Genomic DNA, 14296 nt, shown 5'->3' on the forward strand with positions numbered 1-14296 from the left:
CCCCCAACGCCTTCAGCCCACTCCCCCCCACACCACACGCAGCAGGAGGATGTTCTAGCTGGGAATCCGCTGATAGAAGTAGATGTAGCCCAGATCCTTGGGGGGCTTCTCAGAAGCACAGACTTTCTGGTCGTTGTAGATCACCCACCTGCAAGAGACACCACGCTGTGGCTGAGACACAGCTTGATTGCCCCTCACCTGCTCTCACCACCCCAGACCCCCCCAAACCCTCTGAAGAAACAGGAGGACAGTGATTTAAAGCTGTACCTCAGAGTCCGCTTACACTGTGAAAATCTCTCTTACCTGCCATCTTTCTTGATGTGACAAACATAGTGTCCGCACATAGTCGAAGTACCCATGTGGCTGATGAAGGCAAACAGCTGATATTCTTGAGAAGGAGGGAAGAAAGGAGCAGTCAGAGAAAGAAAACACATCTTACCCCAAAACATCCGGTTGCAAGGCCCTCTCTAGAAAACGATTCCTGATGGAACCTCTGCTGGGTAATAATTTAGAAGTGGGTATCCGTCAAACGTGAATGTGAGGATGCACCTGGGGTGCATCAAGAAGAGTGTGGCCAGCAGGTTGAGGGAGGTTATCCCCCTGCTCTACTCTGCCCTGGAAAGGCCACATCTGGAGTACTGTGTCCAGTTCTGGGCTCCCCAGTTCATGAAAGACAGGGAACTGCTGGGGAGGGTCCAGCAAAGGGCTATGAAGATGATTAGGTAGGGGACTGGAGTGTCTTTCTTAAGAGGAAAGACTGAGGGATTTGGGTCTCTTAATTCTAGAGAAAAGACGACTGAGGGATCTTATCAATACTTATAAATACTAAAAGGGAGGGTGCCAGGAGGATGGGACCAGTCTTTTTTCAGTGGTGCCCAGTGACAGAACAAGAGGTAACGGGCGCAAAATTGAGCATAGGAAGTTCCATCTGAACATGAGATGGAACTCTCTACTTTGAGGACAGCAGGGCACTGGCAGAGGCTGCCCAGAGAGGTTGTGGAGTCTCCCACTCTGGAGACATTCAAAACCTGCCTGGACGCCATCCTGTGCAACCTGCTGTAGGTGACCCTGCTCTGGCAGGGGGATTGGACTAGATGATCTCCAGAGGTCCCTTCCAACCCTGACCATTCTGTGATTTGGTCTCAAGGCCAAACGTGCAGGGAAAAAAAAGAGATGGTAACTGCCACTTAGCCTTTTCTCTTCCAACTGCTTATTTGGCCCATGGGTGCCGGGTGGGTAATGGCAGAGATTCCCCCTCCCTATGGCACCCAGCAGCACAGCACTGGTTCTGCACAGAGATGGGAACCTGGTTTTTCAATGGGAGCCTGAAGAACAGGAAACCCACCAGGTACAACTGGGAGAAAGAAGAACAGCCCTTCCCCTCTTTCACTTGATGGCGTTTCCTCTGCCTCTCTCTTACCAGGTTCCAGGTAAACCCCTGCCCGAAGGGTCTGGGCCCTTCACTGCCCATCCCTCTCCTTTTCCTTCCTGCTTCCTCCTCAACAACTAGACCAGCTCTGCAGCAGCTACTGCACAGATTAGGGAGGATGATGCCATATTGAGTTTGTATTCCCAAATCCACATTCCTACTGCTTGGAACTCACTTCCAGGCCCATCGCGCACTTTAGGACCCACAGGGACAGATTCAGAGATGGACTCCGCTGCTGAGCGCCCCTCTGAGATATCCATAGCAGCTTCTGCATCAAGGTCATCAATGTGACTAAAGATCCAATCCACTGCACGCTCCAGACTGTTGTTCTGGAAAGAAGAAGAGAAGACTGTGAACTTGGGAATGCCCATTCCCGAGAATATCCTTTCACTCTGATGTCACCCACACCCCTCACCGTGGCTCTAAGCGCTTTCATAGCCTGGTCCCGGGAGAAGCCCATGGAGACAATGGTGGCCACACTGTCTTCTGAAGGAGGGTCTGGGCAGGCAATAGTTGACCCTGGTCCACTGGATCCAGGGAGAACTAACGGGTTAGCAAAGTCTGCAGCAGGAAACAGCACACAGCTCAGAGCAGTTAGATCTCTCCAAAAGGGACACAGTCTGAGATCCCAACTACTTCAGTTTTCCACTGAGGCAGTGGGACAAGAAGTTCAATGGCCCAGATGCAGTGAGTTTCACCATGGCCATGTGGTCTCATACCTGGATCATCCATATGTGACATGACCCAGTTCATGGCAGCCTCAACCCCACTGTTCCCTGTGTAATACACGGCTTTGCGGCAGGCATCCATGGGAAAGCCCATCTCCACTAGCTGGATAATCACTGACTCATCCAACATGGGTGCTGCAGGAAGACAGAGATTAGAGCCACCCACTCCCACCCAGCCCTGCCTGCTCCATTTTGTACGGTGTCACACGGGCCCCCAAGCCACCATTTCCTGGCTTCGTTTCACAGAAGTTGCGTCTCTCTGCTCTTCTCATCCTTTGCTACCTGTCTTCTTCAGAAGCGCAGACTCACACACAGGCACTCCAGGGAACAAAAGGATTCAACTCCTGAACTCAGGAGCGCTGGCTCTTCCCTTGCCCCCAAACCCTACCTCCCACTGTGGTTTGTGAAAATAAAATACCTCTACCGGTTAAATTTTGTGTAAGCCCCAGATCTGCCCCCTCTGGATGCACTAGGCATGCCACCTCCCCATCTTCCACAGAACAGGAATCGACAAGCTCCCTTGCATAACACCCTTGCATAACAGGCGAGCAAGGGAGGGAGCCGGCGTTCGCTGACAGAGGGACAGGGAAAGTCTGAGCAGGTGGGAAACCGCTAGCATGGGAGACAAGACAAGGAGAGCAAGGAAATGAGTCAGGCATCAGGAAGAGAGGAGGAGAATCACTAACATGTTGGAGAGGAGAAGTGAGGGGAGCAGAAGGAGTCGTCGTCCTCGTTGCCATAGAACCCCAGGCTACCTTTGGGCTCGTCTGGTGTCACCAGTGGGGGTGCGATGTCTGGCATTTCTTCTTCTCCATCTTGCAGCCCCGTCCCCTGCAGTGCAGAGATATCCAGCTCCTCTGGCATTTCAATGGAGACATCTGCAAGACACAGTCTCGCTCAGCCTCCCCAGAGGGGCAGAAACAAAGGACTTGGTTGGGAGATGTAGAAGGGTAAGTCCCCGGGGATGCAATATGCCACAGTCTGCAGCTCCTTTTGGGGTAGTTACTTTCCTCTTTGCAGTAACGACCACAACACCCATATATGACACCCAATACCTATACGCTCTGTACTTCTCATCCTTCTTACCAAGCTTTTTGGGCACCCAGTCCAGACCGAAAGTGAATTTCTTGATCTGGATCACCAGATAATCCGGGAAAGAGGCGAATCGTGTTGTTCTGAAAGAGACAAATAATACTTTTAAATAGTTTGTCAGCAATGACTGAGGGCACCTAGTTGATTCAAGAAATCAGTGAGTACGGTGGAGGCATGCCCTAAGGAGGGGGATACACATATTTGTGCAGCTCTCCTATGCTGAGCTTAAAGCTCTTCAAACACAGAACCATTTCTAAAGCAGATGCTCTGACCAGATGAGACAGAATGCAGCATGTACAAAAACCTGGGGGATGAGGAAAAACAGTCCATGTTCTCTGCCTTCCAATCCTGCATTTTACAAGCCTCCTCAGATTTTAGAACTTAATTAAAAGTCTAACCCTTAAGGAATGCAGAGGAAATAACATCTTTTATTAGACCAACAGATACAGCTGCAGGAACTGACAAGCTTTCAGGCACGAGAGCACTTCTTTGGATACGAAGCAAAAGCAGTGAATTTTGAGCTAACTGAATTTGATTGAACATTATTTAGTTAGACAATTTGAGAGAGAGGGTGTCTGGAATCTATGAAACAGAGGGGAATGTTTGTGAAAGGAGAAGCAGTGATAAGAACGACAGATACTTATTTTGAGGGGATAATTGTAACATGCCATAAAATTAACTTAAGTAACTGTATATATTCAATGCTAATTCTTAAAAAGTGTTTGAACACAACTCACTACTTAAAAGCAACACAAAATGCTACTTTTCAATGTGATTGTGTTACTGACTGTTTGTTTATAGTAGCTGTTGTTTAATGATAGAATATTTGCTAGAAAACCACTTCCAATTCTTTGAGGACAGATCTTTCATTGCAGAAGAACAGCCAGTAGTATCACAGCAGGAAGCTGCTTAAGTTTGTAATCTTCTCACTACACCTTTGCACTGTTGCATGTGCTGCTGGCAGTGAGACAAATCAAAGCTGGTTTTTAAACCTTGCTATTAGCATTTAAGTTAGCATGCTTTAAAATAACTCACACATCTGTTACACTCAGTGTTTTGCTCAAACTTTAATAGCTAAACGTTTCCTGTAAAGAAATTTGAGAGACCAAGCCAGACCAGTGTCACTATACTGTCAGTACTGATTTTAAAGGTAAATTTTGAATTTAGAATAAAAGCTGTTAAGTTTTCTGGAATATCACTGTGTTTTCCTAGTCCCTCAGCAACCGAAATTTGATGGTAAGGATTTCACTAGCATTGCTGTTCTGCCCACTGTATCCCTTGGGGCAAACCATTCCAGCGCTGATGGACTGGTGTTCCCCCTCTGCTTCAATGTTCTATGGGTCCAGGGTGCAGAGGACTACAAAACTTTGGCAACGCTTCTTCTTCAAGCAACTGAAAGGAGTCCCCAAAGATGCAGCTACCGCCAGTTCGTCACAGCCTAGCTGGTAACTCACACACACTCACTTGAGAGCCACAGACTTGGCCTGCAAGGCTGTGCTCCAGAAATCATCCACCTGCTCTGGAGCTCCATAGGCCTCTAGGCAGGAGCTGAAAGGCACCTTGGCTCGCACCAGCTCAGGCAGTGGCTGCTTCTCCTCCTCTGCTTGCCGCTTCTTCTCCTCATATTCCAGTAGTTCATCTAGAGAATAAAGCAGAGGAGTCAAGGACCACCCCTAGGTACCTACAAAGCAACTGGTATAAGTTACACCCAGAGGCAGACCAGGCCTATAGATCCACGCCATCAAGAACGGAGGACAAAACAGACGATATCTTCCAGACCACTGTTCTGCTACTGCAGTCCTGTTTTGCTGTTGAATCACAGCCCAGCTTGTGGTGTCGGAGGGAAAGGTGCTAGAGGGACATCACCGTGTCACACCACCTCTGAAGAAATCAGCCCAATCCCACAAAAGCAAGCGAAGGATCGATATGGCTTCAGAAATGGCAAAGCCGGTCCTTGAGGAAGTCCCTTTCTTATTTAAGGAGTTCTGTAATGTAAGTACAATATCCAAACATAACGTTTGCTACCGTTCTGGCCTTGGCACGTTACTGACCTTTGTTGAGTGCAGCATCCATGGGCACAGGCAGCTGCATGATATAGTCCACACGCTGGGTATATTTCACCTTTTCTGTGGCCAGGCACTTCAGCTTCTCCTCCACCAGAAAACGGAAGACCTCATTAGGGTTCTCCGAACTGCGGCAGTTCCTCTGAAGAAGGAGAGATTAGAAGGAGACATGTAACATCAGAATGGCAAAAATAAGTATCTGCAGTAGCAGCAGTTCCACACAGGACATGGCTAAACAGTATTCACCTCTGCTCCCAGTACACTGGAAAAGACACCAAAGAGTAAACTAGAGCCAACTTCTGTACCCCAGGAACCCATGCCATTCGTGCTCTTAAAGAAGGCAATTTACATCTCCAGCTGTGCATTCCCAAAAGACATTCCTCCAAGGAGTCGGCCCTAAAAACATGGCCAAGCATCTCTCCTTCTCTGCTCCCACAGGTGATAGTTGGCCCATTTCCCTGTGTTCTCTCCCTCTCTCTGCTCCGATTGCCAGCTTCTCACCTTCACTCCTCATTCCCTGCTGTAGGGGGAAAACAAAGCTAGGCTTTTCCATGATTTGACAGATAGACTCAATCATTACCTCCACCATGTTGATGAAGTGCAGAAAGAATTCCTGGGCGTCCTGCTGTCGGTTGGTGGAAAATTCTGGGTGCCCCTTTCCAATGAGGGACTTAAACATGCGCGGAGCTATGCCATTTTGCATACCCTGCAAATAACAAGGTGGAAGAGGAAGGCGGTTATAATTTGCTAACCACGTGCCCTGGCGCGTAGTACTCTACTCTTAGGCATGCCTTTCTTCAGGTGACAGGGCCCTGGAACGATACCCAGGACATGTCTTCAGAAAGGGTTCTCTCTTCCCACGTAACACACACAAGGCCTCATGCAGCACACACATCATGAGGATGCTGTATCCAAGTCTCACCTTCTGGTCGGGCTGCTGTTCCCCATCTGCAGAAGCTGGCTTTGAATACTCCCCAGAAAGCAGTCCATGGCCCAGTTTGGCTCTGGAATGATGAAGAAGTCACTGTTAGCATCAAAAAGGTTGCTGCAATCCCACATGCTCCAGGGACCATATCAACCCATCCAGCTTTAACACTGCTATGGACTGTAAATCTCACAGAAATCAGTTGTCTCTGCTGCACCAGTCAAGATCACCTTATCTTGGTTTGCTCTCTGGTCCCATGAGACATCATTGACTTGAAAGTTACTAGGACTTCTGAGCACCAATCTCAACCATTGCTTGCACGGTGCGGAGAACATAAAGGAACAGCTTCCTGTGCCCCACGGAAGGGCAGCTGGTGCTGAGCCACACAGCAGCTGCGTAACAGCCACACCAAGCTGCAGCCTGACAGCAGCGTATCTGCTACACTGACTGTGCAGGAGACAACAGGGCAGGGTGAAATTGTCTGAGCTAGAAATAGCATTGCTGTGAGCAGACAAATCACATTTTCCCAGGGGAAAGATCAAGAATGAGTGCATGAGGCACTTAATGGACAACAGTAACATTCAGTGATTTCTTCCCTATGCTCAGACCCTACTTACTATTCCACTTCACTCCAGTCCCTCCCCATCACTGTTGCCATTTGTCTGGAACCAAACCCTACCCTTTGCCCAGGCAAAAATCTTTCTGGCTGTCTCAACTTAATCCCCTCCTCAGTGAACAGCTCACCCCAGGCTGTCCAAATTTAGAATCCTCCCTTACAGCTGAACTCTCTTCCACAAATGCCACCTTCCATTCCTACACCCGAAACCTCCATATAATGCTTTGCTGTTTTAGACCAGATGTAGCACAGAATTCCTGTATTTAAAATGCAACACCCTGCCAAATCTTGTGTTCCTTCTTCTGTATATTCTCCCGCTATTGCTTGCACAATGCTTCTTCCAGGAAGGCTCTTTAAATATATATAATTTATCCACTGAAAATAACGTTGCCTAACGTTGCCTAATCTATGTATTTCTTTGCTCTTAGCCAACTCCCTCCGTTGCAGACAACAAGCACCTTTTTGCTGTTACGCAGATAGAATATGCCTACCAGAAATCCCCCCGTGGTAACAGATGGTACTGCGTTCCCCACATAATACGTTTAAGAGCCTCTCATGAACACTGAGGTGCACTCTGTCCTCCCCACCTAGGACATTCAGCTGAACTTTCTTGGCTTAGATCCTTATTGATCACTGAGGATCAGTGTCTCTGGTGATGGACACAGAAACAGAGAGGCGAGGCTTGAGGGAGAAACCTGCAGCAAAGCACTCTGTAGCAGCGCAGAGGGGACGCACCCAGGCAGCCTCAGACTTCCTTCTCTCACCAAAACTACGTACACTTGTGTGCTGAAGTCCTGTGTGGGGTCTGAAGGTGCACTTTGGAATATCTTCTCCAGCTTGTCCACATACCTGCAAAGCAAAACGGAACAATCTAATGGACATATGGGTTCATCTAGTAAAGACACAGTTCTGAGCCCGATTGCTGTAACAGAAGCTCCCAGATCTAGGAGACCTTTGTACCGATCCCAGGTTAATGGAAAGGAGTGATTAAACTCACTTACTTTCTCTGGAAGTCTGGGATACTGAACAGCACCTGCATCACAGAATTGAGGTAGCAACTGTTGCCCAGGTTACGGATACCAGTGTACCCAGGCCCATAGAGGGGCTTGAGCTGCACGCCAGACTCCTGGATGAGCTCCCACTCCCCTATGCGCTGGTTCATGTCTATTTCCAGTTCTGTCATTGTCTTGTCTGTCTGTGGAGAGAAAGAACAGGAAAAACCCTCAAAGAAGACTCAAGGGAACATGAGAGGTGTAAAAAGTGCAATGCTGTAGAGAAACATCATCAAATCCATTCTGTTTTACTAAATCAGAAGAGGAGGAAGACACAAGAATTGTTTTCAAATATCTGAATGCCTGGGACAGAAAGAGGAATTATAATAGACATGGGAGAAATCTGAACCATCCCCTGTAAAGGAGCACGGAAATCACACGCTAACACTGAATTCAGGGAACAAAGCTCAGCACCTGGGAACCTCCCTGCCCTCAGTACTGATGCAGAACCCCAAGGAAATAAAACCAAGGGACGGGAAAGAAAGGCAAAAAAAGGCAATGAAAGAGAAGAAGCAGAAGAAACAACTTTGCTTGACTGAAAACAGGGTTTCTTAACCAGGAATGGTTCTGCATAGCCAAAGAAAGCTGGGATCCAGCTAAGACATATCAGAGTTCCTTCCTTCTCCTTCTGGGCCTATGAAGGACCACCACTTTCCCCTCACCTTCTGCATCTTGAGCATGTCAATCCCAAAGTGAGCAAGGTGTTCTGCCAGGTTGGGATCCAACACCATGTCATCCTCATCATAGGAGTAGACATCTATGCAGGAACACAGAGGAAAAGGAGAGACTTATAATAGCCTGTGATCTGACATTGTCTGCTGGATGAAGAGAACAGAGTGCTCAGAACTGGGAGTTTTGACAAACTGAGCAGTTGGGGTTCCTCTCCTTTCTCAGGAGAGTAGCATGAGAGACAGAATATTGAGGTTCCTCCAAAACATGTGACAAGACAAACAACTTTGTCATTGATCAAAGTACAGAGGTACATGTAGGTCTGGAGTGAGGAAAGTGGGTTACTCCGTCATATATTCTCTACTCAGGCTTTGCACACAAAATTCTTTGATAAAACACCCCACCACAGAAAATAAGATGGCAACCTGGATAACTATTCCAAACCCCTCCAAATTACAAGGAAGGGGAGGAGGAAGGCAAGGTTTTATCAGCTGGTTCTTTGCCTGCCACAAGAAGCAGGTCTGAGTGGGAAAGTTCATGACAGGATGATACTGAACGTTTCAGGTCATAAGATGGGCAACACCAGCTTAATTCTTGGAAATCCTCCCTGACTTTCCTTGTCAGAGACTACAGTCAGTTTGACTGGTGTCTGCAGTCTATAACCCTCATAGGATCCCCCTTCTCACCAGCCCCATCAGGAGTAATTGTTCCCAGTTTCACAGCCAGTGGGTAGCCAGTTTCCCGATAATGCTCAACCGCATGATTGTTGCCACCACTGCCATCAAAATAGCGCCGACCACAGAGGATAGCTCCATCGGTCATGTTCAGCCACAGGTTCTCCCTCATGTCACACTTGCTGCACTTCCAGCCACTATCGACAAGGAACAGAGAAGAAGAGATCAGGGTGAAAACATTCGGGTTCTACCTCCCAAGCCCTCTCCATTACTACCCACTGATAATAGTATAAGAAATCTCCTTTCTCTTTCAGTTCAGAACATCGAGCATCCTGAAATACCTTACTTTGCCATTTTCCCTGAATTTACTACGACAAGGCACACTCGGAGACTCACAAAAGAAGTCTCTGCTGCTGCTGCTGCAGTCCAGGACAGGAGAAGGTGATGGGGGTGGATCTGGGATACAGAGCGATACAGCTAGTTTCAGCACTGTGCTCACCATGGTGGGATGCGGACATCATTCTGAAGTTGGTGCAGGGAAAAAGCATGTTTGGAAACACGTCGAACCTCCCCATCCCAAGCCTGCACCTCCTGCTTCCGTGACGCTGAATCTGCTGTCAGGATGGCCTCGACTGCACTGGCAATCTGGAATTAAGACAGCAGGCAAAAAAAATGAAGGGCAGAAGGAAAGAAGCTTCCAGTGACACAACACTCCATGTTCAGGCTCAGATCGGCCAGTCAGTTGTGCCAGGTCAGCATTCAGGAGCCTCAGTCACAAGCCAGGACTCCATAATATAAAGCATTGTATAAGTGCAGAACAATTCTGCTTACTGCAAGCAGAGACTTCACAGCAGCTCTGCAGTATCCCTTTTACAGGACAGCAGTTCCTTCTCTGCAATGGTGCATTTCCTCCCTACCGACAGAAAACACAGCTCTCCATGCAAACATACCCTGTCTCTGACCATGTCTGGTAGTCCCTCCAGCCCATCACGAGGAATATCCAAATGCTCTGGGAAAATTACTATTTTTACATCTTCGTCATATTCAAACTTTTCCTCTGTGATGTCAAAACCGCCTTCTACACCTACAGGAAAAAAAAACCATTGTGGTAACAGGTAAAACCAAACAGCTTGCAAAGCTTCTTTGCCCACAGCTTACACGAAGTAAGGCACCATGACTAAGGCAAAGCTCTAGACCAATGATCCACAATTTGTCTTCCATTTCTGGATCCCAAAGTTTCTGCTGCTGGTGTGGTCTTCGCAGGAGCAAATACAAGCCTAGTGACTATAGGTTTGCTTTTCCCAGCTCTTTTTACAGATGCTTAAAAGGAATTTCCAGACCCTGACTACAGCCAGAAAAAAGACCTGCTCTAGAGAGACATTAGCCAGAACAGAGCCATGATAAAGCACTGCTGTTCATCCATTCTTCACAGTATATCCAAGATGATGAATGGAGATGTGCATGAAGAGATCATATTCTAGTCCTGTGCAAAGGTCGTCTACCAGCATCTTTAAGAAGCCTGGTTCTGCTTCTTGCCTCTTCCAGGAAGGACAGTTCAGGGTCCTGAACTTAAGCAAGGAGAACCAGGAGCTTGTCTGGAACCAGAACATCCAGAATTACAGATAAAGTCTTAGGAAAGGTATAGTGCTAGTAGTTTCTCATGCCCACCTAGCCATGCTTTCCAGAGATTGCAACAGAAATGGGGGTTCCATACATAACAGGTTATTTGCTAGTTGTCAACAGTCACGACGGATGCTCACCAAAAGCATCTGGAGTGGAGCAAACGGTTTCTGATTTATGTAGGTACTCAGGAAAAAAAAACTTGGCCTTTCCTGTTCTCCAAGCATTCACACTTTACATCCCAGAAGGAAACAGGCAGAAGGCACATTACTTACTAGCAGCTTTACTCTCTATGGGTTTTTTTAACTGAATTTCCTTTATTTCTTTAAAAATGGCATGCTGTGACTGCAATAGATCTCTGAAGATCTGTGGCTGCAACAGATGAGAATACGAGAAGGGAATACGAGTTTTTGCTGTTTAATGCCTCAGCCTCAAGAATCCTGTGTGCAAAATGGTTGTGATAACCATTACTACATTAAGTCAAAACGTTGACAAAAATACCCGGTTCCCACAGTATCTCCTGCAACTCTCCCCTCAAATACATATGTATTTTAGACTATGCACAAACTGCCATGTATGAATGCAGACGCTGGAAGCCTGAGTGATTTAAGAAGCACCTGAAAACAGTCACCAGCATCACGCAACAACATACCCAGATAATCCTCTTCTATGCCTCTTCAGCACATCCCAGAGAGATCTCCTGTCATCACTTCATAGAGAAAAGCAATACACAATCCCTCAGGGGTTTTACACAGGGTATTACACAATTTCTGAACTCTAAACAAACTAAAACAGACTGCTGAAGTTCCCTAGAGTGGTTATATGAAACTGCTGAGGCTCCAGATGAGGAAGAGGGTCTTCAGCCACAGACTGCCTCCTAGCCCGTTTTCCCCTATATGTAGCCAACAGCTTGCCACAAAGGTACACTGCCTCCTTCTCTGTGGTTGTATCTGAACACCACAAACTCCAAAAGTCATCCAACCAGCAAGTGGGCATGGGAAGCAAGCACTACAGATTTTTTTTTCCCATGGAGTGGGAAGCTGAGATACAGAGAGATCAGGGGCTACAATTTTCAGCCAATGACATTTTGCTCCTACATCTTTCTAGCACTTTTAAAAATCTCCTGTATCAGGATTAGCTAAACCAACACAGTTTAGGTAAAAGAGAGGAAAAAAAAATCTCTCTCCTAGATTTAAGATCACTGCCTCAATCACAGTGTCTTTTATTCTCGCCTGCTCCATTCACACCACCAAGCAGTTATCACAGGCAGCTATTTGCTGACCCAGGGACAACACTTGACTCAAGACCTTTGTAGAACTGAAGATGCAGAAATAACTCGTATTGCAAGTGATGAGATGGGCCTCATCTCTCAAAAAGCAGCAAAATCATATACATAAAAACACTGGCTATCTGAAGTAACGTAGATTCTAGTCTCAATTTTGCTAGAAGTGACCTTTGGGACTTCATTCACCTCCCTATAAAAACAGGGAGCAGCTGAAAGTGTTAGTGTTGGTGTTTGCGCTGTGGCAGCAGTGAAGTCACCAGATGTCTGCTACACAATGGCACAGCCAGGGAAAAAGTGAGCAAGAAGCAAGACGTGCACGGTCCAGGTTCTGGATTTCCCTCTAGCGGTCAGCTCCCAGCAAGCCAAGAACTTGTTACCACTAAAAATGTTCCAATCCTCTGCTTTCTCGTTCTCCATAATGGTTCAGAAATTACTAGCTGAGACTGCTCCAAATAAGCAGCATGTTCATTGATTTCCATGACAGCCTTTCCAGTCGGTGCAAGAAAATAATGGAATACCAGCCCTGTTCTTCCAAAAAAAGGGCTTGGTTTTCATATTTTAATGTTCACATATATTTCCTCCAGTATCAGCCTTGTATTTCAAAGAACTATCAAGCCCAAAATGTTAATACAATATTTACCAGTAATTTCTTCCCCATCTATACAAATAAAACTAGTTCAATATCTGAGCAGTTTAAAGAATAGTTTTTCTACCAGAAACTTCAAACTTACTTTTCTCAGACTTACACATTTTCTGAAACTTACTCCAGCCCCACACATTCATATTGAGCAACAGCCCCACACTGGTTATACCTACACCAAGCTGAGTCGGGCACAGAGAGTTAAGAGAGGATGCAAAACATTTATCTACAGAAAACATGATGCAGCTTTGAACACAGCACAAAACTACCACCTCAACAACTGTTTTGCAGAAACTGCGCACCTAAAACACACTAGAATAGTAAAGTTTGAATTCGGTCAGGTATACTTCAACTAGCGCAGAAGAGGAAAGGCAAAAGCGACGTGCCATGAAGCCACACAGCTCCAAAGGATTGGTTCAAAACAACAAGGATGACCTCATACACAAGTGCTTTCTTACCGATAGCCAAGCGAGTTGGTTTCTTCCTTGGGGGATCCCCAGCACTGGTGTTGGTGTCTTCTTCCTTCTATTTCATTGAGAAGAAACATGGAAATAGAGTTAGGAGGAGAGGCACAGTGTGGCAAGCCATAAAGACTGAAATTAAGCTACCCTGAAAACAGAAAGAGGCGGAAATAGCACGGGCAACCCATACAACAATTCAGCATAAGCAGAGCTGAAGAACTGGTGCACCTCAGTTCACCAAGAAAAACAGTTATATCAGTTCTATTTGAGGAAAGAAAATGCTGTATCTGATTGAATACAGAGACATACTGAAGCTCTCAATTTCAGAAGTTTGACTGGACGTATATTTATTTTTTACCGGTTTACGTGTTCTTTTGAGGTGCAGGTAGACCCGCTGGCCTGTTTTCTGATAGTGCTTTTCCACATACTGCTTCCCAAAACCCAGGAACGTGTTCATGCAGATATACAAGCCGCCATCTGACTCCTGGAAGGAAGGAGAGACAAAAACTAAAGGGAGACGGTAAGGCAAGGTAACTGCTAGGATAGACACAGACTTACCCCTAGGAAGACTACTTGTTACTCATTAAATTGTGGCTATAGATCATTCCTACATACCAGCACACATAGCTAGTCTGAAATAAGATGGCAAGCCCCAGCCTGGCTGTCCCAGAAGAACAGGTACTCCTGTCAGGATGACGTATTTGAAAACCTATTTGCCTGTTCATTTATGGCAGGATGCTACTGAATCAGGAAAGCCTGAGCAAGATTCCTCAGAAACCTATCTCACAAAACTTCCCTAGCATGCACAGTTCACACGTTCAGAGCACAGTACAATCACTACCAACAAAACCGTGCCACCCTGCCTGAAAGCATAACTCCCAGTGCCCTAGGGAACTCTGCCAAACTACAGCGTGAGGAAGGTTAGCAGACCACTGTTTGTTTTTGCTGCTACGTTCAAAAGCTTGTGAGTAGCTCCGAAAGAGATACAGAATGAGCCCTCCTCATCCCACAAGCAGCTAGAAAACGCCACACTCGTTCAGCA

The 14296-nt window shown here is 46.6% G+C and overlaps 1 protein-coding gene across 2 annotated transcripts; it reads right to left on the minus strand.

The window, feature by feature from the left end:
- Positions 1–11: 11 nt before the first annotated feature.
- On the minus strand, positions 12–13747 carry USP5 (ubiquitin specific peptidase 5 (isopeptidase T)). Of its 2 annotated transcripts, none has more exons than XM_009892427.1 (19): positions 13613–13747; positions 13252–13318; positions 10199–10332; positions 9748–9893; positions 9261–9445; positions 8568–8662; positions 7855–8048; positions 7631–7702; positions 6235–6316; positions 5893–6018; positions 5301–5454; positions 4714–4888; positions 3244–3332; positions 2913–3035; positions 2149–2292; positions 1845–1990; positions 1605–1758; positions 304–388; positions 12–148 (listed from the first exon to the last, which is right to left on the minus strand). In XM_009892427.1, the coding sequence occupies exons 1-19, from the start codon at positions 13709–13711 to the stop codon at positions 55–57; spliced, it is 2364 nt and encodes a 787-aa protein (XP_009890729.1). In that variant the 5' UTR covers positions 13712–13747; the 3' UTR covers positions 12–54. The 2 variants fall into 2 exon arrangements, with proteins under 2 accessions (XP_009890729.1, XP_009890721.1); XM_009892419.1 differs by having other exon boundaries at positions 2844–3035.
- Positions 13748–14296: the final 549 nt, after the last annotated feature.

The sequence above is a fragment of the Charadrius vociferus genome, unplaced genomic scaffold (genome assembly GCF_000708025.1).
Source record: "Charadrius vociferus isolate BGI_N301 unplaced genomic scaffold, ASM70802v2 scaffold301, whole genome shotgun sequence".
Lineage (NCBI taxonomy): Eukaryota > Metazoa > Chordata > Aves > Charadriiformes > Charadriidae > Charadrius > Charadrius vociferus.

Excerpts from the sequence above, each read along its gene's own strand:
- USP5 (XM_009892419.1), bottom strand. The coding sequence starts at position 13,711 with ATGAACACGTTCCTGGGTTTTGGGAAGCAGTATGTGGAAAAGCACTAT. Across the intron at positions 3,036-3,243 it reads CTGGGTGCCCAAAAAGCTTG|ATGTCTCCATTGAAATGCCA; the intron begins GTAAGAAGGATG and ends TGTGTCTTGCAG. Across the intron at positions 389-1,604 it reads AGTGCGCGATGGGCCTGGAA|AATATCAGCTGTTTGCCTTC; the intron begins GTGAGTTCCAAG and ends CTCCTTCTCAAG.